Source organism: Filicampus tigris, chromosome 12 (genome assembly GCF_054856515.1).
Source record: "Filicampus tigris isolate MCC_2025a chromosome 12, RoL_Ftig_1.0, whole genome shotgun sequence".
NCBI lineage: Eukaryota > Metazoa > Chordata > Actinopteri > Syngnathiformes > Syngnathidae > Filicampus > Filicampus tigris.
Genome location: NC_141228.1, coordinates 11,482,271 through 11,508,151, shown reverse-complemented (window position 1 = coordinate 11,508,151; position 25,881 = coordinate 11,482,271). Strand labels below are relative to the sequence as shown.

The 25,881-nt window shown below is 41.2% G+C and overlaps 1 protein-coding gene across 4 annotated transcripts in view; it reads left to right on the top strand.

Moving 5' to 3' along the window:
• pex5la (peroxisomal biogenesis factor 5-like a) overlaps positions 1 to 25,290 on the top strand; it is an 85,307-nt gene extending 60,017 nt beyond the window's left edge. For all 4 annotated transcript variants that reach the window (XM_086048025.1, XM_086048024.1, XM_086048023.1 and 1 more), the window contains 7 exons: positions 9,142 to 9,258; positions 10,906 to 11,049; positions 13,403 to 13,473; positions 14,733 to 14,951; positions 15,668 to 15,833; positions 19,461 to 19,618; positions 21,260 to 25,290. In XM_086048025.1, the coding sequence (XP_085904151.1) occupies positions 9,142 to 9,258; positions 10,906 to 11,049; positions 13,403 to 13,473; positions 14,733 to 14,951; positions 15,668 to 15,833; positions 19,461 to 19,618; positions 21,260 to 21,461 (1,077 nt within the window). In that variant the 3' untranslated portion in view covers positions 21,462 to 25,290. The remainder of the gene's footprint in view (positions 1 to 9,141; positions 9,259 to 10,905; positions 11,050 to 13,402; positions 13,474 to 14,732; positions 14,952 to 15,667; positions 15,834 to 19,460; positions 19,619 to 21,259) is intronic.
• Positions 25,291 to 25,881: the final 591 nt, after the last annotated feature.

Sequence of the window (25,881 nt, the reverse complement as noted above, 5' to 3'; positions counted from 1 at the left end):
TGTTGTTCTGGCTATTTAGTTACAGGACACTTGTAAAAATGTACGACACTCGCATGCATTTTCAGTGTATGCATTTGTAAATCCCGAGCAAAACAGCAATGGCTGGCCACGGTTGTGCATTTTGTTTTGTTACTAATCAAGGAAAGCGGAGAGTCACGACTGTGAAACGGAGTCACGTTACGTACAAACGTCACATACGTGTTAATGAAGGGTATGTAAGAGGTGTTTTCGGTGAAGATACAGTGTACACTAAGTGCCATGTGCAAATTGTGCATCGTATTGCTTTACAAAGTGATCTACTGCACTGGTATAGGAACCCTTTGGAATTACGGGGAGTTCTGCATAAATTGGTATTAAAGTGGAAGTCGACCCAAACATATTTTTTTCAAGAATTTGTTCTATGCAAGCCCACTAGTTGAAACAAGGCATTATGATAAATATTGCATTTGTGGAATAAGCGTTAATCCACCCGTTTTTAGCCATCTCTGGGGGCAGCCATTTTGTCACCTCTGTCGACTGAAAAGGACATCACAATTACCCAGGACTCGGGTAACGACTGACCGGTTTTCTGAATGTGAGCCGTGATTGGTCGTTACCAGAGCCCTGAGCAGTTGTGATGTCATTTTCAGTCAGCATGGCAAAAAGTAAAAGCCAAGGGCACGCTTTTAAGTGACAAAATGGCCGCCCCTGAGATGGCAAAAAGGGGTAGATTTTGCTGCTTAACTCATATTCCACAAACGCAATTTTAATCAGAATGCCGTGTTTCAACTGCTCAGAACATATTCTTGAGAAAAGTGTGTTTGGGTTGATTTCCGCTTTAAATTATTGTTTATTATTATTGTTATTTTTAACAGCATGTATGTTAACAGTATTTGTAACAACATGGAGTGAAAAAAAAAATGTACGGTAAAAATAACGACAAAGTGCTGTTGTGGTTCTGCACAAAAACATGCATAACAAATTGGCAAATGCCATGCTGTATTGTTCGCAGCAGGAAAGCTAAATAGGAGACCACATTTCTGACATCACAGCACTTTGAGCAATATGATCAGTGGTGTGAATTTATACCTGAAGTCCCGTGGAGCCGATTTCCCATTCAATTGAGCCCCCTTTTCTGCCTTTTTCTAATCATCTCCACGTTATTTAACCCCCACTGTGACACTTAATGAAACCGTATCAAATCCACACTCTCAAGTCAAGAGTTTGACCCAGAAAAATAATGTTCACAACCTCCGTTTGGCTAACAATAAGAGAGTAAATAGGCCAGTCATTTCCCAACTAAACAAATCCGATATCGCACAGGCCAAGTTACAGTAATTAGTGATGGATTCATTCAGCGAATTTGCTCTCTACATCTCTGAATATTAATTATTCCTGACAAGAGACTCTATGAATCATCCATCCATCCATTTTCTACACCACTTGTCTTCATTAGGATTGCAGCCTATAGCAGCTAACATTAGGTAAGAGGCAGGGCTCACCCTGGACTGGCCGTCAATCAATCACAAGGCACATTTGTGCAGACAAACAACCATTCACCCTCACAATCACACCTATGTACAATTTGAATTCTTCATTGAACCTAGCAGGCATTTTGGGGGTATGTGGGAGGAATCCGGCGTATCCAGAGGCATGCTAAGAACCTGTGAACGCCACACGGGATGGCCAGAATGCAGATGCAAACCCAAACCTCAGGACTGTGAGGCAGTTGTGCCAACCACTAGTGCTACCCTATGAATAAATCAATTCATATCAAAGCTACTTATGTCTCTTGCACTTTAGGCCTCACACATTGCATTTTGGATTTTTGCCATGTCTAGAACACAAGGTCATGGCGATCTTAGCATCTGAGTCATACAAATCCTTTTCAGAATTTTTGTAATTGTCTCTCTATGTAAAAGCCTCTTTTTTTCCTGAACATGGCAGTGAAGCCTGCAGGTCTGCACTCTTGAGTTCCTTGACATGTACTGAAGACTGCACACTGTTATATACTATGTTGATGAATAATAGAGCAGGGACAGGAAAGATTGTCAGAAAGTGAGAGGAGCAGTAGAAGTCAGAGCGGCGCACTCACCCACTTGGGGGATCCCATCCCAAATTAGCGCTGATGTCACAGGTTGTGTAAGCGGTAAGCCCTCAAAATATTTGTTTTCGGATCAGCTGCAGGGCAGGTTAGAGAAGAGATTTAGCGACAGACGCTAGCGTCACAGAGCATGAATCATCGATTGGTAACATTACCTCCAAGCCCGGAATGAGCACAGGCATCCACTGTGGACAAATCTTCGTGCCAGTGATAAGCCATTTGGGTTTCAGGTTTCATCAATATCCACAATCAGATGATTTAAGTCGCTGCATATACACTACAGGGACAGGTATCGTGACGCCTGGCCATTAAACCAACAGGAAGTTGTCCCTTCCATTTGTGATGTTTGTCCACGAGCACTGAGTGAAGATGTTGACTGCTGCGTTAGCTTGTCATGCTAGCAGTGACTAGCTAGGCGGAGTACAAGCATATTGATTTTTAACATTTAAACTCGGTCTGCACAATATTTGAAAAACATATACAATATGTGATATGAATGTTGACTATAGCGATATCGATATTGTTGCGATCTTTAACATGTACCTAAAGAAATGTTTTTCATGCGGCACAATAATGTGTTCTTACCTAATTCATTGTACTTCCCTTAGATAATGTCCAACTATTGGGTGGCCAATCATATTTAAGTGTGCATCTGACTGGCCAAATTCAGATAAAAGCATACAATTCCATAAGAAAATTATTTGCATGTCTTTGAGATATGCAGGTTGCATAGGCCATGATTGCGATATTCATATTTTTTCTTTCTTTCTGTCATTTTATTTCATTTGATGAAAGTGGAAGAAAAGTCGAACCCTCAGAGGGATGTGAAAGCTCTCCCAAATTTCCCTCCATTTTACCAAATTGCCACTGATGACAGTAAATGTAGCTTTTTATGGCTTTACAGATAAGAACAGAAGGATGACATGAGGAATGGAGAAACGGCTTTAAATTCATATAAGATGGCTCGGTGATGAAACACTTTCTCGGTGGGTTAGTGACTCTCCATGCTACGTTAGGACAGTTTCAATTACTCTGGGCATATGGTATTGTTATGGTTCACTTGGACAATGTGGAATAAATTGTGACTTGTTTTGCCTGTGATGCATAAGAAAAGGACTCCCGCAGTGGAAATAAAGCGTAGGCTATGTTGCTACAGCATGTCATTTCCTTGATTAAAACAACAGCGGGATGTGTGCGCTTTATTATTACCTATTGTCTCCGGCAACATCGGCAGTCTTGTTCTTATCAGATGCTGAGTTGTTTGCCAGATTATGCTCTCAATGCACGTAAAAATGGGGAGCGCAAATAAATAATGCATTTACCCTCTTATCGGGCCTTTTTCAATTTGCGTTAAAACATCAGTTCAACAGAACGCGAGCAAAGTTTCAGTCAAATGTACTGACAGTGGTTTGGTGGTTAGTTCTTGTGCAAAAAGGCCGTTATTATTAGTGCACTCTCGAATGTTAATGACTTCTTTTGCCCATTTTCTTCCCCTCGAAAACGTTTTGGAAATGTTATATTTTTGTACATAATAAAAGTTCATTCAAACCTGCTGGAATGAATATTTGATTATTATCTCAGTAATAGCTAAAAGTAATTTGACCGCACCACAAATTAAAGCCTCCAAGACAGTTAAACCTGTCTGAGATGGACATGATATTCTTTAATGTTTATTGCACGTCTGGAATTTTTACTGCAGTAATTCGTAGGCCAATTTATAGTAAAACTATAGAGCTGTGTGCCTAATTTTGAATAGTAATGTACTTTCAAATCATTCAGTGGAAGCTTCAAAACTCCAAACCATACATGATGCTGGTTGACTTCCAACCTGTTCTAATTTCATGTCATTTTTCCTCATAGGAAATATTGGAAATTGATGTAATCTGGTGTACACAGTGTAGTGTTACACTACATGTGATTGCGAGCATGAATAGTCGAATCATATACTGTAGATGTGCCCTGTGATTGACTGTTAACTGGTCCAGGGTGTAGTCCACCTTTCATCCAAAGTTGTTGGGAGTTGCTCATTTGAGTTTAGTATTTTTGTTGTATTTATGTCTGCCTCGCATTCCGCTCTATGTATAATTTCTAGCTGTAAATCAAATTGAAGATTGTCACGTCAGTCTTTGCTGACAAAGTGCCTGATGGTAGTTGCTGCCCTAGTAACTCGCCGTTTATTTTTGCCGACGGAAGAGAAAACTGCATGTGCTGAACTATGTGTTATCACAGACGTTCACATCACGGGTAATTGCATTGTCTAGCAAAATACAACCTGGGCACTTTGTCCGATAAATGTGTGTTATTCCATTATCGGGACTCCGACTTTCTATTTTGGTCCGGCTGACCAAGGTCTGGCTGTGTAGAGCGGTGCAGAGCTGTAGGGGGCTTGTTAGCACTGAAAGGCCAGGCCAGTCAAGCTCTGGAGACGCTTGGGGTGAAGTTTCTTGTGTCACTGATAAGTAATTAAACTTTTTGTGATGTAGGGCCAAGATGGATAACCCTCTTTCTCTAAAGACATGCTCGCCTAGCTTATACAGTAGAACCTTTCGCGAGCCAATGAAGTGCGGATCCATTTAAAAATGGAAGGTTCCGAGATTAATGTGGCACACAGCCACTCCGAAGACTTAAATGTATTGTCAATGAGCAACTGGAAAAAATATCCAAGATTTTCTTCAGCGTGCAGCTTTTATGATCAGTTTTAATGTGACGTCCAAAGCCAGATGCAATTCCTTCTGTTATTCTAAGTGACCTCATAAAAGCTTTATCTGTACAGGAAATATATGCAATGTTTTGAATGACCAGCGCAATAGAGGGGAAACAGAAAGGTTTTCATAGTGTGACACCATCACTTCGTGGTGTGTTATAGATATTGCTACTTTATATGTTGTGACACAAAACATACTCATAAAAGCCAAAGAAAAAAGATAAACACACTTTTCTTTTATGGCGTCTCTCATGATTATAGGTTGAACTCCAGATTGTGTCACTTTTGGGGCATCTGACCTGAATTGTCCATTGACGTGAACGTGTTTTGTGATGGTTTTCCTGCACTCCGTGATGTACCCCGTCTCTTACCCAATTTCAGCTGGGACAGGTTCCAGCTCAATCAATACCCAAATGAAGACAAGAAAAGAAAAGGGATGGAAGGAGCTCTTCGATATACAACACCCCATAATAGTGTATGCCGTCTTCGGCAGTGAAAAATCCACCACTGTAGCAGTCAATATTTTTTGAAGCTACTGTATAATTGACACACTTTTGAATACAACAAAATAAAGCTGCATTCATGTATGCGGTGTGTACATTTCAGCTGTTTAAATTAGGGGTGTAACCAAAACCGGTTTGAGACGAAAAATCATTTTTTGATTTGAAAGATGCGAGTGTATTGAATCTAACTGAATCATTCCACTTTTAAATATATCGAGCTACGCATCGAATCATCTTTTATTGGAGATATATATCTTTGAAGGAAATAGCACATTTGCAGTAGCGACAAGTTCCTTCTAATTTATGTAAAATGACAACAAAGAAGTAATTGCATCATACCCTCTCGAACTGAGCCGTATATTACCGAATCGAATCGTTATCCCACTGAGTCGAACTGAATCGAATCGTTCCACTTTCAAATCGAACCATCCTTGAATCGTTTCTCTACCCATGTATCTAAAACCGTATCGAATCGTCTTTTGTGGAGAGATGCACACCCCAAATTTAAATGTTACAGGAGAGGATCAAGGCAATTAGTCATTGGACTGGAATAGCGCAGTGGTTATCGGGAGACATTTTGACCTTCACTCATGTGCAAAAGACTCGTGTAGATTTTCATACATTACAAGGATTAGACCAGATTTTCATACATGTTTGAATACATTTTGCATAATGCAGTAATCATTTGAATTTACGATCTATCTTTGTCGGTTAATAATAGAAAAAAATGTTGACCCCATTGCAGTTTTGAGAGTAATGCATACCGTACTTCTTATATGTACAGTATGTTTCTTATTTTAGCAAGGATTCATAATCAACCGTAACAACAAAGGGAGACAAAGTGCACCCTATTCCTTCATGTAGAATCATGAATGACTGGTTCTAAATTAGCCTTGAGGCAAACATTTGTTTGGCTTTGCATAAGATCTGTTGACTTTGGCACCATTTTCTGTGTTGTCAACAAGCATTCATGGAGTAGCCCTTTCATTTTTATACCGATCATGCACCCTGCCGTTCATTCGCAAGTAGAAGTGACAGCTCGCTTCAATAGTACATGGGTTGTAAATTACCTCGATTTGTTCCACATATTTAAACTGACAATTACAGAATTATTACATTTTAATAAATGGAAAAAATACTCCCTCTGTGTGATGTAAAAATATGACTTCTATTTTAGACTACATTCAGGCATTTGTTGGAGTGAGTTGCTGGATAATCTATACATCAGATGGAATTTCTTAAAGATGAATGACCCCAAACATATTTTTTTCAAGAATATGTTCTATGCAAGCCGGCTAGTTGAAACAAGGCATTCTGATAAATATTGCGTTTGTGGAATAAGCATTAATCCACTCGTTTTTAGCCATCTCTGGGGCGGCCATTTTGTCACTTCTGTCAACTGAAAATGACATCACAACTACTCAGGGCTGAGGTAACGACCAATCACGGCTGACTTGTTCGCTGAAGCTGAGCCTTGATTGGTCGTTACTTGAGCCCTCAGTAGTTGTGATGTCATTTTCAGTCGACAGAAATGACAAAATGACCGCCCACTGAGATAGCTAAAAAGGGGTGCTTAACTTAATTTGCTGCTTAACTCATTTTTCCACAAACGCAATATTAATCAAAATGTGTGTTTCAACTAGTGGTCCTGCTGGGAACATATTCTTGAAAAAAATATGTTTGGGTTGGTTTATTTATGTAATTTATGTAAACGAGAGACTAGTGGCTCCGATGATGTAGTTGTACATGCCGCTGCCAATGATTCAGACAGTGTGTGTTTGATTCCCAGCCAGTGTTTAGATACCCAGCCACTGCTGGTCCAAATTACTTATTTAAAAAATGGCTAAGTTGAGTCAAGAAAGGCATCTGGCAAGATCCTGAATTGTATTGAATCCATCCATCCATCCATTATCTGTACCGCTTCTCCTCACAAGGGTCGCGGGGCGTGCTGGAGCCTATCCCAGCTGTCTTTGGGCAGTAGGCGGGGGACACCCTGAACTGGTTGCCAGCCAATCGCAGGGCACACAGAGACAAACATCCGCACTCACAATCACACCTAGGGCCAATTTGGAGTGTCCAATCAACTTACCATGCATGTTTTTGGAATGTGGGAGGAAACCGGAGTGCCCGGAGAAAACCCACGCAGGCACGGGGAGAACATGCAAACTCCACACAGGGAGGCCAGAGCCGGGATCGAACCCACGACCTCTGAACTGTGAGGCGGACGTGCTAACCAGTCGACCACCGTGCCGCCTGTATTGAATCCATTTTGACATAATAAGTAATGTTTTTAAATTTAGATTTTGGACAGGGAGATTAAGGTTCAAATCCCAATAACATCATTTTACGCCATATGCAGATTCCCAGCCACTGCTGGTCACAAGCCTGGATAAAAATGGTGGTGGATTGCATGAGGAAGAATCTGGTGAAACTGTCAAACATATCATGCGAGTGATTTGCTCTGGTGACCCCTCACAGAGGAATAGCTTCTTCTTCTTAGAATGTGTTTTCTTTATTTTCATAACTGTTTACATTGCAGAGTCTCACTGAAGGCATCAAAACTATGAATGAACACATGTGGAGTTATGTACTTAACAAAAAAAAAAGTGAAATAACAGAAAACATGTTTTGAACCCAATCAAGATGGATGGTTTTGGGGTGAGCTGGACCGCAGAGTGAAGGCGAAGGTGCCAACAAGTGCTAAACACCTCTGGGAAGTCTTTCAAGACTCTTGGAAGAGTGTGCAAAGTAGTAATCAGAGCTAAGGGTGGCTATTTGGAAGGAACTAGAATATAAAACATGCTTCAAGTTATTTCACCTTTTTTTGTTAAGTACATAACGCCACATGTTCATTCATAGTTTCAGCTGTATTCATAACCTGGTAACCCATATCTTGGTAGTTGAACTCATCAGTATGGGTGGTTGTACCCCTTACCCCTTAACTCAAAATTTTGACCCAGTGTGTTGGGTTGAAACCTCAACCCAATGTACTCAATATAAATAACCCAGCATTTGGGTTGGTCCTTTTTGGACCCAGCATTGGGTTAGGAAAACCCCATCAAAACCGGCCGATTTCACAAGGGCCGTAAAAACGTATGAAAAATGTCCAGCGAAGCGAAACATATCACAGACATTTCAGTAAGACACTTGAGAACTGTTTTAATTTGTCGAGAATAGAGATGCGCAATATCCGCACGGTGTCGCTTCAATAATCTCATATGTGATATGTGAAAGGGCCCTCAGGAAGTGGCAACCATGAAAAGTCACCTTGAGGCAATTTGGCTTGGAGTGTCAGCAGCCGCCAATTACCTGCCGTGGCTGCTTGTCAGGAGCCACAATGGCCCCGGTGTCATTCGGCAGCCTCTGAAGAGAGGAGATGAGAAGACCTATGACACACACACACACTCTTTCACTGTGCGGATCTCGGCCGTCATCCCGTCTAGATTGTCAGTGGACACACTTGCTGTGCACGCTCACAGACATTATAGAAAGGACTTTGGCCCCGTCTTTCAACTTGTGTTCCTAACAATGGAGGAGTCCCTAAAGTGCGTAAAGACAGTTGTTCCGCTCCGATTGGCATCATTCATCCCAGCATGGCCAAGAATCACGGACACTCTGATGAATGGGTGAACTGTACTTTTCCAGGTGGGGCTTAGTATGTTTCAAGCATATGTCATCAATTGTAACCTTTCAGTAATTTATCAGCAAAGTGAAATGCAAATGTCACTTGCAATTATGTCAGATGTGCATTAATCATTCTTTAACCTCTTTTTCTCTTCCTTTCCTTGACTCCGCCCCCTTTGCGTCATCCCGGTCTTCCATTCCTCCTCCTTTCTCGCCGTTGCCTGTAGTCGGATACAGAGTTCTGGGACAAGATGCAGGCAGAGTGGGAGGAACTGGCTCGGCGAAACTGGCTGACGGAGAATGAGCAAGGCCAGATTCCCTCCACAGTCTCTCCTCATGAGAAGGTCATTATTGTCGATGGATTTATTTATTTTTTTTAAGGGAGGCTCAAACCGCATTAAATTAATGTATGTTTCAAATCAAAAATCAATAATGATACATTTTTGTTGTTATTTATACTGATAAATTCAACAAGCAGGAAGTACGAGTTTTTTTAGTCTCATTTACTGAGTACACGACACTAAAATAATCATCAGCGTTTGTGCAAGCAGTTATTGTAATGAATCGTGTGCAATAAAGCAGGCACACAATTCATAACAGTAGTATAAACTAGTGCAAAGCGGGGTCCTCATTGAAAGGCTGTGACTCCCAATCTTTTTTTATGCCTGGCATTCATAGAAATCTGTTCATATGCTCTCGCACCACCGCCAAATGTAATCTCATTACATGTATTCTTAATGTAGCTAAGATAGTTTTCGAAATGCATAAAATCAAAAAGAAACTATATAAAGTCACAAATTGAAATGGCTGGTTGGGAAACTGGGTTATAAAACATTAAAATGGCTAATCTGAGGTTGCCATGGAAATGACAGTACCTTTATTGTAGCTGCAATTACTACCTGCTGCTATTTTATATAAAAAAAAAAAAAAAGAATGAATCATTGAAATACAAAGGAATCTTCAAATCCCTGAAAAGTGGAACATTTTTTTTTACCAAACTGTTCCGTGAAAAATCAAACAAACTTCTGTTTGAAGCAGTTTCTTCATTTGAAAATTGTTTTGTTGTGTTGAATAACTCCATTACCTACGCTTGCAGAAAAACTCAACTTTCCTCATCTTATTTTCAAATTCATTCCATATAAATCCTTTTTGACCTGTGTGTGCTTTATTCCTCTCACAAGTAAACATTGGAGCCTTGAAGCTTCAGAGAAAAACAGACAGAGAAAAACAGATACAGAGCAGTGGTGCATAATTTGTAAACATCACCTCTTGCTGTCCTTTGGAATACTGTGCAGTCCTTTGCAGGGCAAGAAACCCTATTTTGTCCATTAAACTGAAGTCAAAATTGATGCGGTATGCCTCACTATGTGGTAGCAGAACCGTGTGAATTTTGACAATCAGCAATGAAAGATTAGCAACGGAAAAAAAGTGACAACTAAATATGGGGGAGCATAATGTTCATACATAGAAAATTTGTCAGTGATTTCTGTGGGTTAAAACTAAAATATTTCACTGAGTAGCCTATGAACACCTGATTGTTGAAGTGTTTCTCAATCCAGTTATTATGTTGTATGCTGGAAAAGGATATCATATAGGGGCCACCTGAGCATCTAGCAATGTATAGTATCCATAACACAAGCGAATGTGTTGTGTATATGTCGTCAGAGCTCATCAGCCATGAGCTGACCTTCCTGTACGAGGAGGTTTTAAGAAAGCCGACTTGCGTGACTCCTGATTGATCCCAGCGCAGAGCGGGTTCTTTCAAAGTCATCTTGCTCCGAGGCGACCGTAAACACGCTGGGGTAATCACAGTTTGAAAATTCAAAGTTTAACATTTAAAGAGAACGGGAAAAACCCCAGGGAGCCCCGTCCGGAGTTTATGCGATGTGGTCACGATCGATTCCTTGCCGCAGCTTTGCATCCGAGGGGCGCTGACGTCACCACTGAACTTGTTTTTTTTTTGTCGTTGTTGTTTTTGTTTTTGCTGACAGGGTTACTACTTCCACACAGATAATCCCTATAAGGACTTGCCTAATGCGTTTGAGGAGGGGCTGAAGAAGTCTCGAGAAGGAGACTTGCCAAATGCGGTGCTTATGCTGGAAGCAGCTGTCTTGCAGGATCCTCACGATTCAGAGGTGAATGCATTCATCAAAGTGCACACGCGCACATTCCGGCTGAATAATTTTGAAAAGTAATTGCAGTTTTTTTCCCCTCAGTATTGCGATTACAATTTAATATGCGATTATTTTTTCAAGGTCTTCTTCACATGTGTTTTTTTTTTTTTTAACAAACGCAAGCAAAGCAATATAAGCTATATTATACATAAATGTTTTGGTGTTATAGGTTAGGCTTGCGCTAAAATAAATTCAAATGAACCATGAATTAATGGGGAAACACAGTCTATCAGATGCTATGCTGGAGGATTTACTTGTTCTGCCTGTCGCTATATGTTGTGGCGTAGCTAGATGAACAAAGATACATGATTCGTAGTAGATGAATCATTTTTAGACTAATTAGGTAAAATTAGGTACATTTCCTGGGCGCATCGTGATGATCTATCATGACACACTAATGTGCCAACATTCAGTGGTTGGATATCATTGCGTTAGACCAATGTCTTACCCAAACATATTTTTTCAAGAATATGTTCTATGCAGGTTGAAACACGACATTCTGATTAATATTGAGCTTGTGGAATATGAGTTAAGCAGCAAAATCCACCTGTTTTAGACATCTCTGGGGTGGCCATTTTGTCACTTGTGTCGACTGAAAATGACATCACACACCCTCAGGGCTCCAGGTAACGACCAATCATGGCTAATCTGTTTTCTGAAGCTGAGCTATGATTGGTCGTTGTCTGAGCCCTGAGGGTGTGTGATGTCATTTTCAGTCGACAGAAGTGACAAAATGGCCGCCCCCTGAGATGGCTAAAAACGGGTGGATTTTGCTGCTTAACTCATATTTCATATTAATCATATTGCCTGGTTTCAACTAGTGGACCTGCATAGAACATATTCTTGAAAAAATATGTTTGGGTTGACTTCCCCTTTAAAGCATAGCCAACTTGCAAAAGAAGCGTTTGGACCAAATAGTCTTAATTCTGGTTGTTGCGTCCTTGTTTTACGGCAGTACCGACTTCTGACGTTTTGAGGATGTGGCAAGCAAAGAACTAGAATAAGAATATAGTTGCGCAGGACAAGAAGGCATGTTCAGTTACCATTGTACTTAACATTTGTAATCATGGCCTCACAGTGTTTATCATGCAACTGCCGTATTTTCTTTAATTATAACTTTACTACTCCCTGTCAGACTATTCCACATTTTGACTACAAATTTGTCCTAAACAGACCAGAATGGAAACAAATTCCCTGTACCAAAAAAGACGGATTGCAAAGCGCAGACACAGGAAATCCAGAAAGGTTTGCGTTTCCAGGCTCCGGTCTTTTTGAATCCATTTTCAGTTGGAAGCAGTTCCCTGTAAACTGCATGTAATGAGGGGGGTTCACCACACCAACATAACTTGAGATGCATTTTACAAAATGTGCTAACTCTTTATGATTGCACGGGTCAACTTGACTGTAGCAAGCGCGAACATAAAAGCAGCATCCTTGCCGACTCATGCTGAGAGAAACCTTAGAGAAAGAATGCCTCAGTGACCGCCAGCTGTGCGAGGCAGATTTTGTCCTCAGAGGACACCGGGCTGAACGCTGATTGCCTAGAATTTCTTCTGCCTTCTTGAATTGTTTCCTGTAACAAAAAGGTCCAACTTGCTCGTACTCTTGATGAGAATTTCCATTCGACCAGTGAGATGAATCTTCGCTTGTTTCATTTTATTCCCCCTCTTCTCTTCTTAGTCAGGAGTGACCTCTTTGCAGGTTGAAAGAGCAAAGTCTTTGCATAAAGTGCTTTTGGTATCCCCGGGAATATACAGAAATGTGCCAATTTTTGCAGGGGAAGGATAATCCCTCAGTGTATGGAACTAATACGATTCCAAAATTCCACCTGGGGCGCTTAGTGGCTCGTTGCCTCACTTCGAAGACCTCTTATTTCTTCCCTTATTTAAAAGAGCGGGACAAAAAAAAAAAAAAGACATACGCAGGGATTAGCTTTAGCATTAACTGGTTTTAACATGAGGTTTTACATAGACAAAACACAGAGGCGATTTTATAATCTCACATTATGGATTTAAAATTAGTCACTCTGCCCTCTAGTTCTCATTTGACAAACTGTATTGCACAAAAGCACATATTCAAAGTTTATATTTAATTAAAATTGTTGGGGCAGCAAGATGGACCAGTAGTTAGCACAGTAGCATCATATCGCTGAATTATTCAGGTTTTGTATTGTCTCACTGCGAATTTTTGTGAATGTGTTTTGTCCCTATTCACTTTATAGTGCACTATGATGGAAACTGGCTTCAGGGGCCAAATAAAGAAAGCACTGATGTCCAGCTTCATCTTACATGGTCTCTTTATTGCTTCTCTACAGGCTTGGCAAGTGCTGGGGACCACCCAAGCCGAAAATGAGAATGAGCAGGCAGCAATAGTGTCCCTCCAGAGGTAAATGAATAAATGACGACGCATCCGATAACAACGCAAACGACACGTGGGAAAAGCAGGCAATGTAAAAGAGGTTTATAGAAACTGTCAGTGTCGTTGCATTAGTATCGTCTTCATCAAGGGGTCTATTAGAGTGGAAAGCCTTTGTTGGTGCAAATGTGGTTGTGGAAAGAATATTCCAATTCATGTCAAGTGAAAGCGAAGTTAAAACAAAATAAAAAGGTCGATAATAGAGAGCTAAATGGTACATTGATGGACACAACATTGTAGAGTGATCACGTCGGAATGTACAGTATCCGAATGCTAATAGTCTTCACATATCGCAACATCTTCAGAGATATGACCTTTGTAAACTCTATGGCGCTGTCCATGTGTGAATAATAGCTATCTATTGTGTTGATTATAATTACAATGATGATGGGGGAAAGTCCATTTGTTTGCAATCTGACTCTGGATGTTTTCAATTGAACCAACGCATCCAAGAAATAACCCTTTTTCCTGTTGTTCAGAAATCAACAAGAATTCAACAATTCAAATAATGACAAGTCTCTCTCTCATTCAGTGTAGACTTTTCTGTGCAGTTGAATGCGCAAAAAAATACATCTTTGCTTTTCCAAGTAAATGTGATTACTAGAGGGACCGTTTTTGCACTTAATCTTGCAGACAGTTACCAGTCAAATGTGAGGCGCTTCAGTCCACATTGCGCTGTTGTTATGTAACAACCGCCATCTGTGCGCACAATGTTTTGGTCTGAAGTGAGATTAGATATTTTACCTGGCTTTAGTCCTCTTGGAGCCGCACTGGCAACACTTTGGAAGGTACGCATCCTAAAATTATTCGGTTTGTGTTTGATGCAATTTTTCAATAACATAACATTTGCTTAGGACTTCAAAGCCGTTGTACTTGTTTCTGCATTTGTTATGGAAAAAGAAGAGGGATGATTTGTGGTTAGAGGATTTGAGTGGTCTGACTTTAACTTTATATAACCTTCACCTTCAATACACTGGGGTGGAATAATTTGCTTTGAGATTAACAGAGATTAAGAGTTTGGCACATGAGTTTATCTTGCTAAATCAGATTTTTGGCCCCTCTCTTACTATTTAAACTAATCCACGACATTCATCCAAAACAACTCTGCTTCATCTGTTGTAGCGCGTCAGAAACAACAATAACAACAACAACACCACTTTCCAAGCATACTTATCCAAGTACATTAAACTACTGCGTGCGTCCTCAACCTATTTCCCGTCTTCATTCAGGTGTTTGGAGCTTCACCCCAACAACCTGCCAGCCCTCATGGCCTTGGCGGTGAGCCTGACCAACACGGGCATGCGTTACGATGCCTGCGAGGCTCTGCTGCGCTGGCTGCGTCACAATCCAAAATACAAACACCTCCTGAAGGGCAAAAACCATCTTGTGGGATCCCCAAACTCTCAGCGCAGGATGTCCCACGCACCCAACATGGGCAGGCATGAAAGGTATTCAACAAAATGGTGGCTTGTTATGTTTTGCAGTGTAGGTTTCCCTTTTTTTCCCCCACCCTTGAAGGTTAGTTCATCTGCCAAAATATTTTACCCCAAAAAACACTGACCAACAGAAGACATTGTGACAGTATATATATTTTCTTTTACTGACATCCATGAAGTGTGTCAAAGCAGTCGAACTAGCCAGCTGTGTGAACCCCGCCCGGTGCTGGCGTTCTTTCACTATCTTGACAAATGTGCCCTCTTCGCCAAACCACTCTCAATCCCTGCTTTAGGGAGAGACGCTTCTATCTTAAGCTTTTAAAATTACGGTTTTAAGCTTTGAACATCAGATAGAAAAGGCTTAATTCTTCTCCCGAGGAAAAGAAGCACTCTATCAAATCATTCATCGTCTAGTCAAAGTGAAGAGATACAGGTACATCCCAATTACTGTGATGTTCCCGCTAATCCCGGCAGGATCTTCCCTATTCTCTTCTTTCTGCTGCTCACTCCATCACTCTCCTTTAACCCTGCTGGTTAACTGCTCTCAATTATCCACTCTATCTTTTACCTCCATCTTCCATGCATTTGTAATGCCTGACCTCGTGGGGGGAAAAAAATGACCTTCAATGGAAAACCCTGATCTGATTTGTTTACTTCCTCTTTTTGAATAAAGAATAAGAACACTCATTGTCAGTGTCGCCCTAATCCTTATCTGAACACGTCCACAGCTCCATGTTACCCGAGGTCAAGGAACTCTTCCTGGAAGCAGTCCAGCACAACTCGGACACCGTTGACCCGGACTTGCAGACGGGCCTCGGGGTGCTTTACAACCTCAGCAGCGAGTTCAACAAAGCGGTGGATGCGTTCAACACGGCCTTGTCAGTACGGCCTGAGGTATAGAAGCTACACGCACTCACTTGCTCACTTGAGGGAAGACAGAAAAATGAACATAAGACTGTAGCTGAATCTGCTTGGGTTAGTCTTTGGTTATAACGAGTAGGGAACATTTGTCAGACCCGCTTGAGTAACTAAGAGAATTTATTGACACAGGCATTTGTGTGAATACACGCCGTCCCTCTAAAAGATGCTGTGCCCCGAGTTGTCACCGGGTCAGTTGTCCACTGGGGATTTTTACATTTTATTTTACCATTAATTGAAAAAAAAAACAAGGCGTAAGTGATTATTTCAGTTCATAGATGCTATCTTTCACATGAACTGCTGAGCCCGTTCCCACTCTGTTTCTAACAAAAGAAAAACACAGAAGTATTAGCATATATGCATATATATATACATATACCTATATATATATATATATATATATATATATATATATATATATATATATATATATATATATATATGTACATATATATACATATATATATATACATATACACATATAGATATATATATATGTGTATATATACATATCAAGGACATATAATAACAAGGACAAGATGTTTACGTTTTCTAATGTAGTTCAAATGTCAGGTCGGCAAGGTGATGCTGGAGAGCAGAAGCAAATAGCCGTGCTATTGCTAAACATCTCCATTTTGAAAGTGAACATTTCCAGACAGACTCTCACAAACGCAGAGACAGATATTTGAAATGCTGACATCCAAACTCGCAAAAACTATTTACATAGACGCGTCCATGAAGAGAAATTTAATCATGTTCGTGTTCCTCTCAACTTGTCGACATACTGTACATATAAGGTAAAATGACATGTTCACACAAAGGCCATTATGTTTTGAAAGCATTGAAACATGATAAATTATACAGTAGTTTATGGCATAATTCCATTCGTCACCTGATTTTGAGCTGCATTCATCAATCAGACTTCACAGAAAATATAACTTTATTACCAACCATCTGCTGAAAACAGCATCATAATCCAAGGTTGGCAGCACCCACAGTAGTTCTTTAAAACAAAGCAACGGCGATCAGCTCTTGCCCTGACAGTGATCAGACACCTTGCTCATCTTCAATACAAAGTGAAGAGCAGAGGTCTGGTCTGAAAACAAAAATGAGGTTGACAAAAAGTTCTGGCTGTGAACAGAAATGCATTGCATTATAAAACATTTTCATTGTTTAGCAACACAGTTTAACAGAAAACAGAAAATCACATTGTTAAAAAGCCAAAGTTGTCTCATGGGGGTAGTTATCAGACAACAATAGCATAAAATACTGACTCTAGTGCACATAAACATGAGCTTCATGCAGCAATTGATTGTGGCGGACCACTAAGGTACTGGTAATTTATATTTACTAGCAAGTCATGAGGGTTAGCGGTGCTTGGATGGGCTCAGTGGCTCTGAACTGGATAAGCAGTGTGCAAAACGGATGGCTGGATGAATGGGGGATATAATTTGCATATTTACTGCTAAGTACACACCAAGTTGTGCACGACAGTGCCTTTGATCAAGGGAAAGCAAACACGACACACTGTGTCACACACGTGACTTCCCAGCGCAAAGTGTTGAAGTGACGCTAATAGCAAATAGATGCAGTGAGGTGCATCTAAAAGTCACAGCAGCATATGGAATGTATTGTATCTTTATACTGCTCATAAAAAGTAAGGGATATTTAGCTTTCCAGGTTAAACTTCAGGATGGACGTAAAATGCATTGTAACCTATATGAGTGAACTTAATTTGAAATGCTTGGTGGTGTTTGATCCATAAAATTCACCAATAAATGTCCTGGTTCAATTAGAATTGTCATTTAAGTAATTGTCTTTATTGTGCTGTTAGATTGGGCCTCTTTAGCACATACAGTAGATAGGTGACTTGAACTAGACCGTTGTATCGCTGTGACATCTCGCTTCCTTGCCCTTCTATGACTCTATGGCACACACACAACCGTATTTTTCAGAGCATTGGGTGCACCATATTATTAGGCGTAATATCAATGAATGGGTCTATTTTAAAATATTTTCATACATAAAGTGCTACAGATTATAAGGCGCATAATTTTTGTAAAGTATTGTATGTTAAATAGTTTTTGTAATGGTACCGTATGTTTACTTGATAGCTTTAGCGCTATTGTGCTTGGTTCAGACCAGACGTTCAGACGTAAATATCGGGTAGCGCCGCGTGTCTCGTTTTCTTTTTTTCACCGTGCAACTAAACTGGGGTTGAAGAGGAGGAGGATGCTCCAACAGACAAAAAAAAAAAGTTTGAACATCGCTAGTCAATATGTTGACCTGTGGTTGTTATTACTTTAGCTAATGCTAAATGCTATCTTGTTTGACAGTTCAGCAGTAGTAAACAATTCAATGCACTCACCATTATCCAACCTTTTTTGCTCGGGCCCGGCAGCTATTGGAAGCTGGCTGTGTTGTTTACGTCACACAGGTCCGGTCCCACGTTGTAACATTGGAAATATGCCAACAGAAAAGATCAGCTTACATCGAGTCAAACCGGCGACCGCAGCATTCGGCTAGTAGGACTATATTTCCCATGATTCTTAGACATGGAAGAAGGAAGTAGTTCTAGTTCCAGTATGACGAAAACAGATACGTGCAAGCAATTAAATGCGGATGAGAATAAGAACACAAACATAATAGAAAGTAATTTGGATTAAAGACGATGAACTGAAATACATCCATACATAAGGCGCTCTGTCGATTTTTGAGAAAAATAAAGTATTTTAATTCTGCTTTATGGTCCGAAAAATACAGTAGTAGAATCCAGTTAAGACAGTGGACTCCCACATTGTCACATGGGCTAGGTGAAAAGTTGCTTGTTGCAACAGAGGGACTGGAAGAGTCACAAAAAATCATCAAGAAGAAAAGTTTTGGGCGATTCATGGCTCAAGCACCTGTTGTGCATTATGCCGTTCGGCTTCTTGTTAGAGGACAGCATGTTATCTAAAAAGTACTGGAGCAACCGGATTTCCAAAGGCCACATTTCAAAATATAGAAAAGGTCAAACTAAGTTGACCTGTAGAGGTCATAGTGCATTTCAGGCTCATCCTCACCCAAAAGCCCAAGCCCAGATGTGTTCAGTGCTCATTCACACAAAACAGCAAGAAAACGTCAAAATGTGCGAGGATACGCAAACTTTTTTGGTGTGTCTGCATCCTCTTGATGCAAATGAACGTCTGTCCTCCCCCACGACGTCCCAGGTCGGCATGAACATTACTCACTGTTAAATCCAACCTCCCACATTTGACTTGGTAATATCTGCCCCCCTGCTGCAAAACTAGCTCTGAACACAAAGGAAGATAATTATATCCCCACTGCAAGGCTCAACCTTAGATCAAGAGCCCCTGTACTGTCGTTGACCATGACCTCTGTATATGTGTGCGTGTGTGTGTGTGTGTGTATGCACGCGCCTGCAGGTGGCAAACAAAGCACAAGGACACCCTGAGTGATGTAACTGAGCTCCCCTTAAATTACCCTTGTTAGTTTAGCAAGGAGCTGACGTTGATGTTTTGTCACTGTTTCGCAGCAAAATTCAAGCTGCTTGTTTTGTCGCAAAGCAGCTCCAAGGATTTAGCAGGTCTGCTTTTCACCCAGGACTACTTGCTGTGGAACCGGCTGGGGGCCACCCTGGCAAACGGAGACCGCAGCGAGGAGGCTGTGGAGGCGTACACGCGAGCTTTGGAGCTGCAGCCGGGATTTATCAGGTCCCGCTACAACCTGGGAATCAGCTGCATTAACCTCGGAGCACACAGGTGAGTGAGTGAGTGCAATTGCTTTGGGGGCTGGAATTAGGCAAAAGTTTGAGTGAGACAAAGTTGAATCCTTGGAGCGTTATGCGAGTCAACGTCCCTGCCACACGACTCCTACGGAAGTAATAAAATGTGACCACTCTTATCGACTATACGCTCAGGTCTTGCCCTGTCCTTATTAAAAACACATCGCAGACTCAGGAGTGACCACAGTGAAGGTCCAAACTAACAGAACAATAAAAACAAATGCCGGCATGGTTTCAATGTGAGCATATGCAGTATTTATTGTGTAGCATTTTGGGGAAAATTCGAAAAAAGCAACAAAATCATCAGGATAGCATGTGATTCAGGGCACAGTTAAATAAGACTTTTTTTCTGTTTTATACAGTATTTGTCTACCATCAAGTTTAATGAAGGAAACAAAACTCAGGTCTCAGAATCTTAACCAATTATGATATATTATTGAGCCGTCTGGTGCTATGATAGGCTGGAATAAAGAGAATTAAAACAAAACGAAAAATCATAGCATAATCTTCAAAAATCAAATGCCTCTAATGACAAACGATTCCAAATTTGACAGGAGTAGGTCCCACAGCACATTTGCAGACTTTCATTTTTGTGAAAAATATGCTGATCAAACATGTAAATACGCTACTTGATTTTGCCCCCGTTTTTCATGAGTTAAATTCCAAGATCTAAAGATTTCTCTGTGTACACAGAGCGCCTATTTCTCGCAAATATTGTTCACAAATCTGTGTGTCTTAGGCTGCCCACAATAAAGCCCCACCGGAATATGCGCGGTCTTATCTTACAGCACAACGCCACGGATGTTGCGAGTTTTGAGGGAGTGCGCAATTTGCATGCTGATCGCAGGAGCGAGAGGCTGTGAATTGAATTTTCATTTTTCTACATAAGCCGTCTCCAAAAGCATTTCAGAGAATTTGGCTGCATAGTCTAGGACCTCCACATCCATCATCTTTACCTTCAAGATTGTCTGAGACCAGCCACCCCAAGGACTGGTAAACACATAAGGATTTTTCAAATCTTAAAAGATTTTTCTTGTTCACATCTCTGACAGACCCCACCCATGAAGATAGAAAATCTGTCATTTGGTCGTATTTTGTGTGGTCTGCGCAATACAGAGCACCACACACAAATCTCATTCACTGCCATTGACAAATTTACTTGTCTTTTCACAGTCCGGCCATTCAATCCCAGGAATTTATTTATATTTTCTTGTATTTTTCTCAAACGTTAGGGTAAAAGATGGTCTAAAAATGTCTGGCAGTGAATGAGTTAAGATTCTGTGAAACGCAATATTTGTCATAATGCCTTGTGTCAACTAGTGGGCTTGCTGGGAACATATTCTTGAAAAAAATACGTTTGGGTTGGCTTCCCCTTGAAAACATTTGTCGTACCGTTGATGAATGTTTTGTAAAACTGTAGTGGCAGTCCGACAGATTATTTCCATTATTTCTTCTGACCAAACTCTTTCAAAAGCCAAACAAATCCAACGTCAACCGGCATTCAAGACCGGTTTGTGTTCACCCTTCGAGGTTTCACTATAAAGGTTCAGGCTCGGAGAATCACGTTTTATCACGAGGCGGCCCAATTCAACCAGAGTGAATGCTCTTGTTTCCCCAGAGAGGCGGCCAGCAACTTCCTGACGGCCCTCAGCCTTCAGCGGAAAAGCCGGAGTCGGCAGCAGTCCCACCAGGTCATGTCTGGAAACATCTGGGCCGCACTCAGGATAGCTTTGTCCATGATGGACCAGCCTGAACTCTTCCAGGCTGCAAACATTGGCGACCTGGATCTTCTCATGAGAGCCTTTAACTTAGACATATGAGGAATAGTAAGGTAGCGACGACTGCATTTCCTCCTCTTTCTCCTAGCCAGTAGCCCAAATGCCCAAAGTGGACCCATCCGAATGCATCGGATATAATGCAGGAGATATTATTCTGTTTCTTTGTATGCACGTCGTCCACCCCAATTAACTTGGAGCCGTTCCGAGGACAGGTTCTTCCAAGTGACTGCTTTGTGACGGATTTGCACTGCAATTTGCAAGTACCCTGAAGAGCACAAGGACGGGCGAAGATTGTACGAGCAATGCCTTAGAGAATACGTCAATTAAAATCGGGCTCACTCATTGGAACGGAGCTGAGCCGGGAGGGATGTCGCAGTGGGAACGTCATGTACAGTTTGCTGTTTGCACACAACCGATGAGGTTTTGGGAAAACAAAGCTTTCCCGACTCAATTACTCAGAAAGACTCATGGGTGGATTCAGTGAGCAAAATGAAAACGACTGCACCATATAACCCGAAGTTGACGTTTCTCTTCCTGGCTTGGAATAAAAGCTCCCGCATGACTTTTCAAAAGTTTCCCTTTTGCACTTGAGACAAACCGGTAACCTCCTCCATCCATGTGGAATGTGCAAGCCAGGTTGTGTAAGCCTTACTCAAAAGCATGCCAACAAGATTTATTGATACTATTTTTATGGCAACACAAAAACACTAAGCCATTGCATCCTATATATTATCTTACCAGACTGGTTTGGCTTTCTTTGGTTTACTGCCATCTTCTGAACTTCAAATCTTTGTCTTTTTCTCATCCCAATTTTACTTTTTTCCCCCCCATTTGGGTAGTGGTTCTAAGAACTGAGCATCACATTTGGAGGTCAAAGAACTTCTATCTCTCTGTACTGTGTTTAAGCTTCTAAACCTTCCAAATTTGCCTCTGTCGTCAGGCATCATCCACTGTTTCCACCAAGCAATGCAGTTCAAGTTTGGGTTGGTACTTTCACAGAAAGAAAGAAAAATGTGGTTTCTAGACTACCTTTCACAACGGAAATGTAAACATTCACATAGCAAACGGCAATGTACTACTTGGTGGAAATTAGTTTAAGGTGTAAGAATCCAGAAAAGTCAAATACCCGGTGTTGAGTGTCCTTCGCAGCGCCATTGTCTGAAAGTCATTCTGAGCAGTTAACATCCTTTCAATTTCAGGCAAATGGAGTAAACAATAGCTCACAGGTGTCAAATTCTGCTCCTCAAGGGCCAGTATCCTGCATGTTTTAGATGTTTCCCTATTCCAACACGCCTGATTGAAATGATCGGGATTGTTATCAGGCTCCTGCAGAGCTTGCTGCTGAGCTGATCATTTGAAATCAGGTGTAAAAACACGCAGCATACTGACCCTCGAGGACACCTGCGTGATAGCTCATCTGCTTTACTTTACGTTTAGCCCAGCACCTGGCTGCGTCCCCGCCAGGCTGAAGATGACGGGTGTCTGATCCTATGCAAAAGGTCATGTTTTATGTTCAGCAGACCTTTAAAAAAAAAAAAATGCTAAGAATGCTATCAGGGAGAGCCAGCGGCCAGCGCTTCAGCCATTCATCTCTCCAATCATACAGCCGCGTGGCCACAGGTTGTATGAGGACACGGATTTCATTAGGAAGCTGGTGCGAGACAATAACAAGAGATAAACCCTAAAGCTGAAGATAAACGCAACACAATCCGTTTCGTAGCCTGTTGTGGCACGCTGTGCTACGTGGTAGTGTCATCTTTGTGCTTGTTTGCATCTGAAACATCAGCATTATATCGCCGCTCCGTTGCGCATCCTCTGTTTGAATTCATGCGGGCAACTTTTTGAAAAAGAACACCCAAGTACTCGCAGGAAATGTGACTGCGTGGCAGTGAAAAGTGACTTTGAATAGCCTCGCGCTGTCATTAATTGCTAGCTAGCATTGGGACAGGGAGAAATCATCTGAATGAAGCAGGCTGCGGAAAAGCCACCGTATCCAATTTTTGCTCGCACCAGCCTCTTCATGCAACATTGAAATAATAATCAAGAACTAAAGATCTAATTTGCTTCTTAAAATGTTTAGCTTGGCTTTTTTTCATGTGGCTATGCCTCCCCTGACGTCCTCTGGCACCGCCCACCAAGGTTGTACCGGTAATTGTCAAGAAGGAAAGTGAACCCAGATGCAGATGGGAACAGACAATTCAATAAAAACTTCCTCTCAAAAATACATTCTTCATCAAAACAACCACTGCAGGCCAAAAACAATAAATCAATACCCAGAAATGTCATCAAAATCCACCACAACAGGAACCGCGGGAAACAAGCACAAGCACAAGACTCAAATGAACAAAGACAGCACGCTAAGTGGACAATGACTAATTACTCAACGCGAGACAGGTGGTGAAGACACAAGGGGACGAGCCGATTGGCTGGGGGACAAGCAGAGCTGAGGACACCAGGTGATGCCTGTTAAGTAACGAGCACAGACAAAGAGAAGCATGAAAACATGGGAAAATAAAGTCAACATTTATGAAAACAAATGAAACACAAAGAGTGTGAGCTGTCAAAGTATGAATCGATCTATTTGTTTTTATGCTGGTCTATGTGCCGTCCCCGCCTATGCTCTACTTCCGTGTTTCCCAATCTTTATTGGGACAAGGCACATTATTTACATGAGAAAAATCCCCTGACACACCACCAAACAAAAATGCCACCAAAAATATGATAACGCATCTGAATTTACTCACAAAAGTGTGAAATCGGTGCCTGTTCAAATGAAACACAAAGCTGATATACTGACATTTAAAATGTCTGCCTGAAACGATACATCAGTGGAATAGACAGATTAACCTTTGACATTATTTGTAGTAAATAAATTATAAAATACATTAAATACATTTATTAAATGTATTTTGGACCCTTTAAGTGAATTTGGGTCATTTCCGGTGTGTCTCAACCATTGTGCTGTGGAAAGCACAATCATCAGGTGTGCCGCGGGGAAATTATTTAATGTCAATTATTTTGACAAAAAAAATACATATTTCCTAATTTAAGAAAAATATATGTTTTGTTCATTTATGTCAACCATACAGTAACAGGCAAAACAATAAACACGAGATAACAGAAGGTACATAATGACCCTGTATAGCCACATTTTGTGAATTGTTTTGCTAAGGTGGTGTGCCGTAAGATTTTTTTCCAATGTGAAATATGTGCCTTGGCTCAATAAAGGTTGAGAAACACTGCGCCAATGTACCCAGCTCAGTGGTTGGGAATGCATTCAATCAGAGGTCACTGATGCGTTCCAATACTTTTGTCCGCATAAGTAATATCCAGGGGAGTCTTCGGTTTACGACGGTCCCGACATGCGTCATTTTGAGATTATGAACGGTGTACAACGAACCATTTTGCGCAATGGCGTAAAAATACATCAGCACACAGCACAAGACGCTCAAGTGTCCCTTTGTCACTGGATTCGTTTCTATTTATGGTTGCAGAGGTGTTTTTTAATACAACTATTTACTGTAATTATGACTTTACTACTGGGTTAGCAGACACTAGGTAAGCGGTGTGTGCCGTAAACTGAGGACCCGCCGTGTGCATGCAGCTACAGCATCTATAGCCAAAACAAGTCAGGGTGGAAACACTTTGTGAGACCAAAAAGTAACGGGCAGGTAAGACCACAAGAGAGAGTTTTATGGTCCCCAAATGTTTTGGGGTTTTTTTTTTTCCCCCACCCACAGTCCTTGTTATTTCAATGTTACTCTTAAACGCAGGCACATAAAAATGGCCGAATGGCTTTGGATGAGTCGTTTGTGCCTCTGCGTCACAGCTGGCCAGCAGATGTGTTTGTTTTCACTGGCCACCCCCACACTGTCCTACATGCTGACATTGCCAGGTAGCCAGCCAACGGCCAGGCCCGTTGGCCAAAGCAGGACCAATACAAGCCTACATGCAACGTTCTCCCTCTTGTCATCCATAGACATAGCAGCCATTAAGAAACACAAACACCTGTCCTTCTTCATTCAGCTGTGTATCAAATCTGAAACAATGATGTCGGTTTCCAAATGTACAGAATCCAATCGAGTTTTGTGATCGGGGTTTGCAGGCCTTTGCTTGAAATGAAGAAGTTATTTTTTTAAAGGAACCTTCGATGGCATACTGTATTGCATTGAGTGTCAGTAGAAGCGACTTTTTGAAGTCTCTCAGGTGACCTATCGATAGAGCATGCTCCTGAGAAACAAAACGAGCTTGAGCGCATGCCAGATCCTTTACATTGAGTTTGTATGCATGGACAACGGGGAACTGCTTTCTTTTAGTCCCAATAACCTAACAACATTATTATATTATATCACATTTCATTGCAATATGTTTGCAACCTAGACAAGAAAGTGCATATACATACATCTATAACCTGTAAAATGCTTTTGTTAGGATGAGCAGCTGTGCAAGGGAGAAATTAATG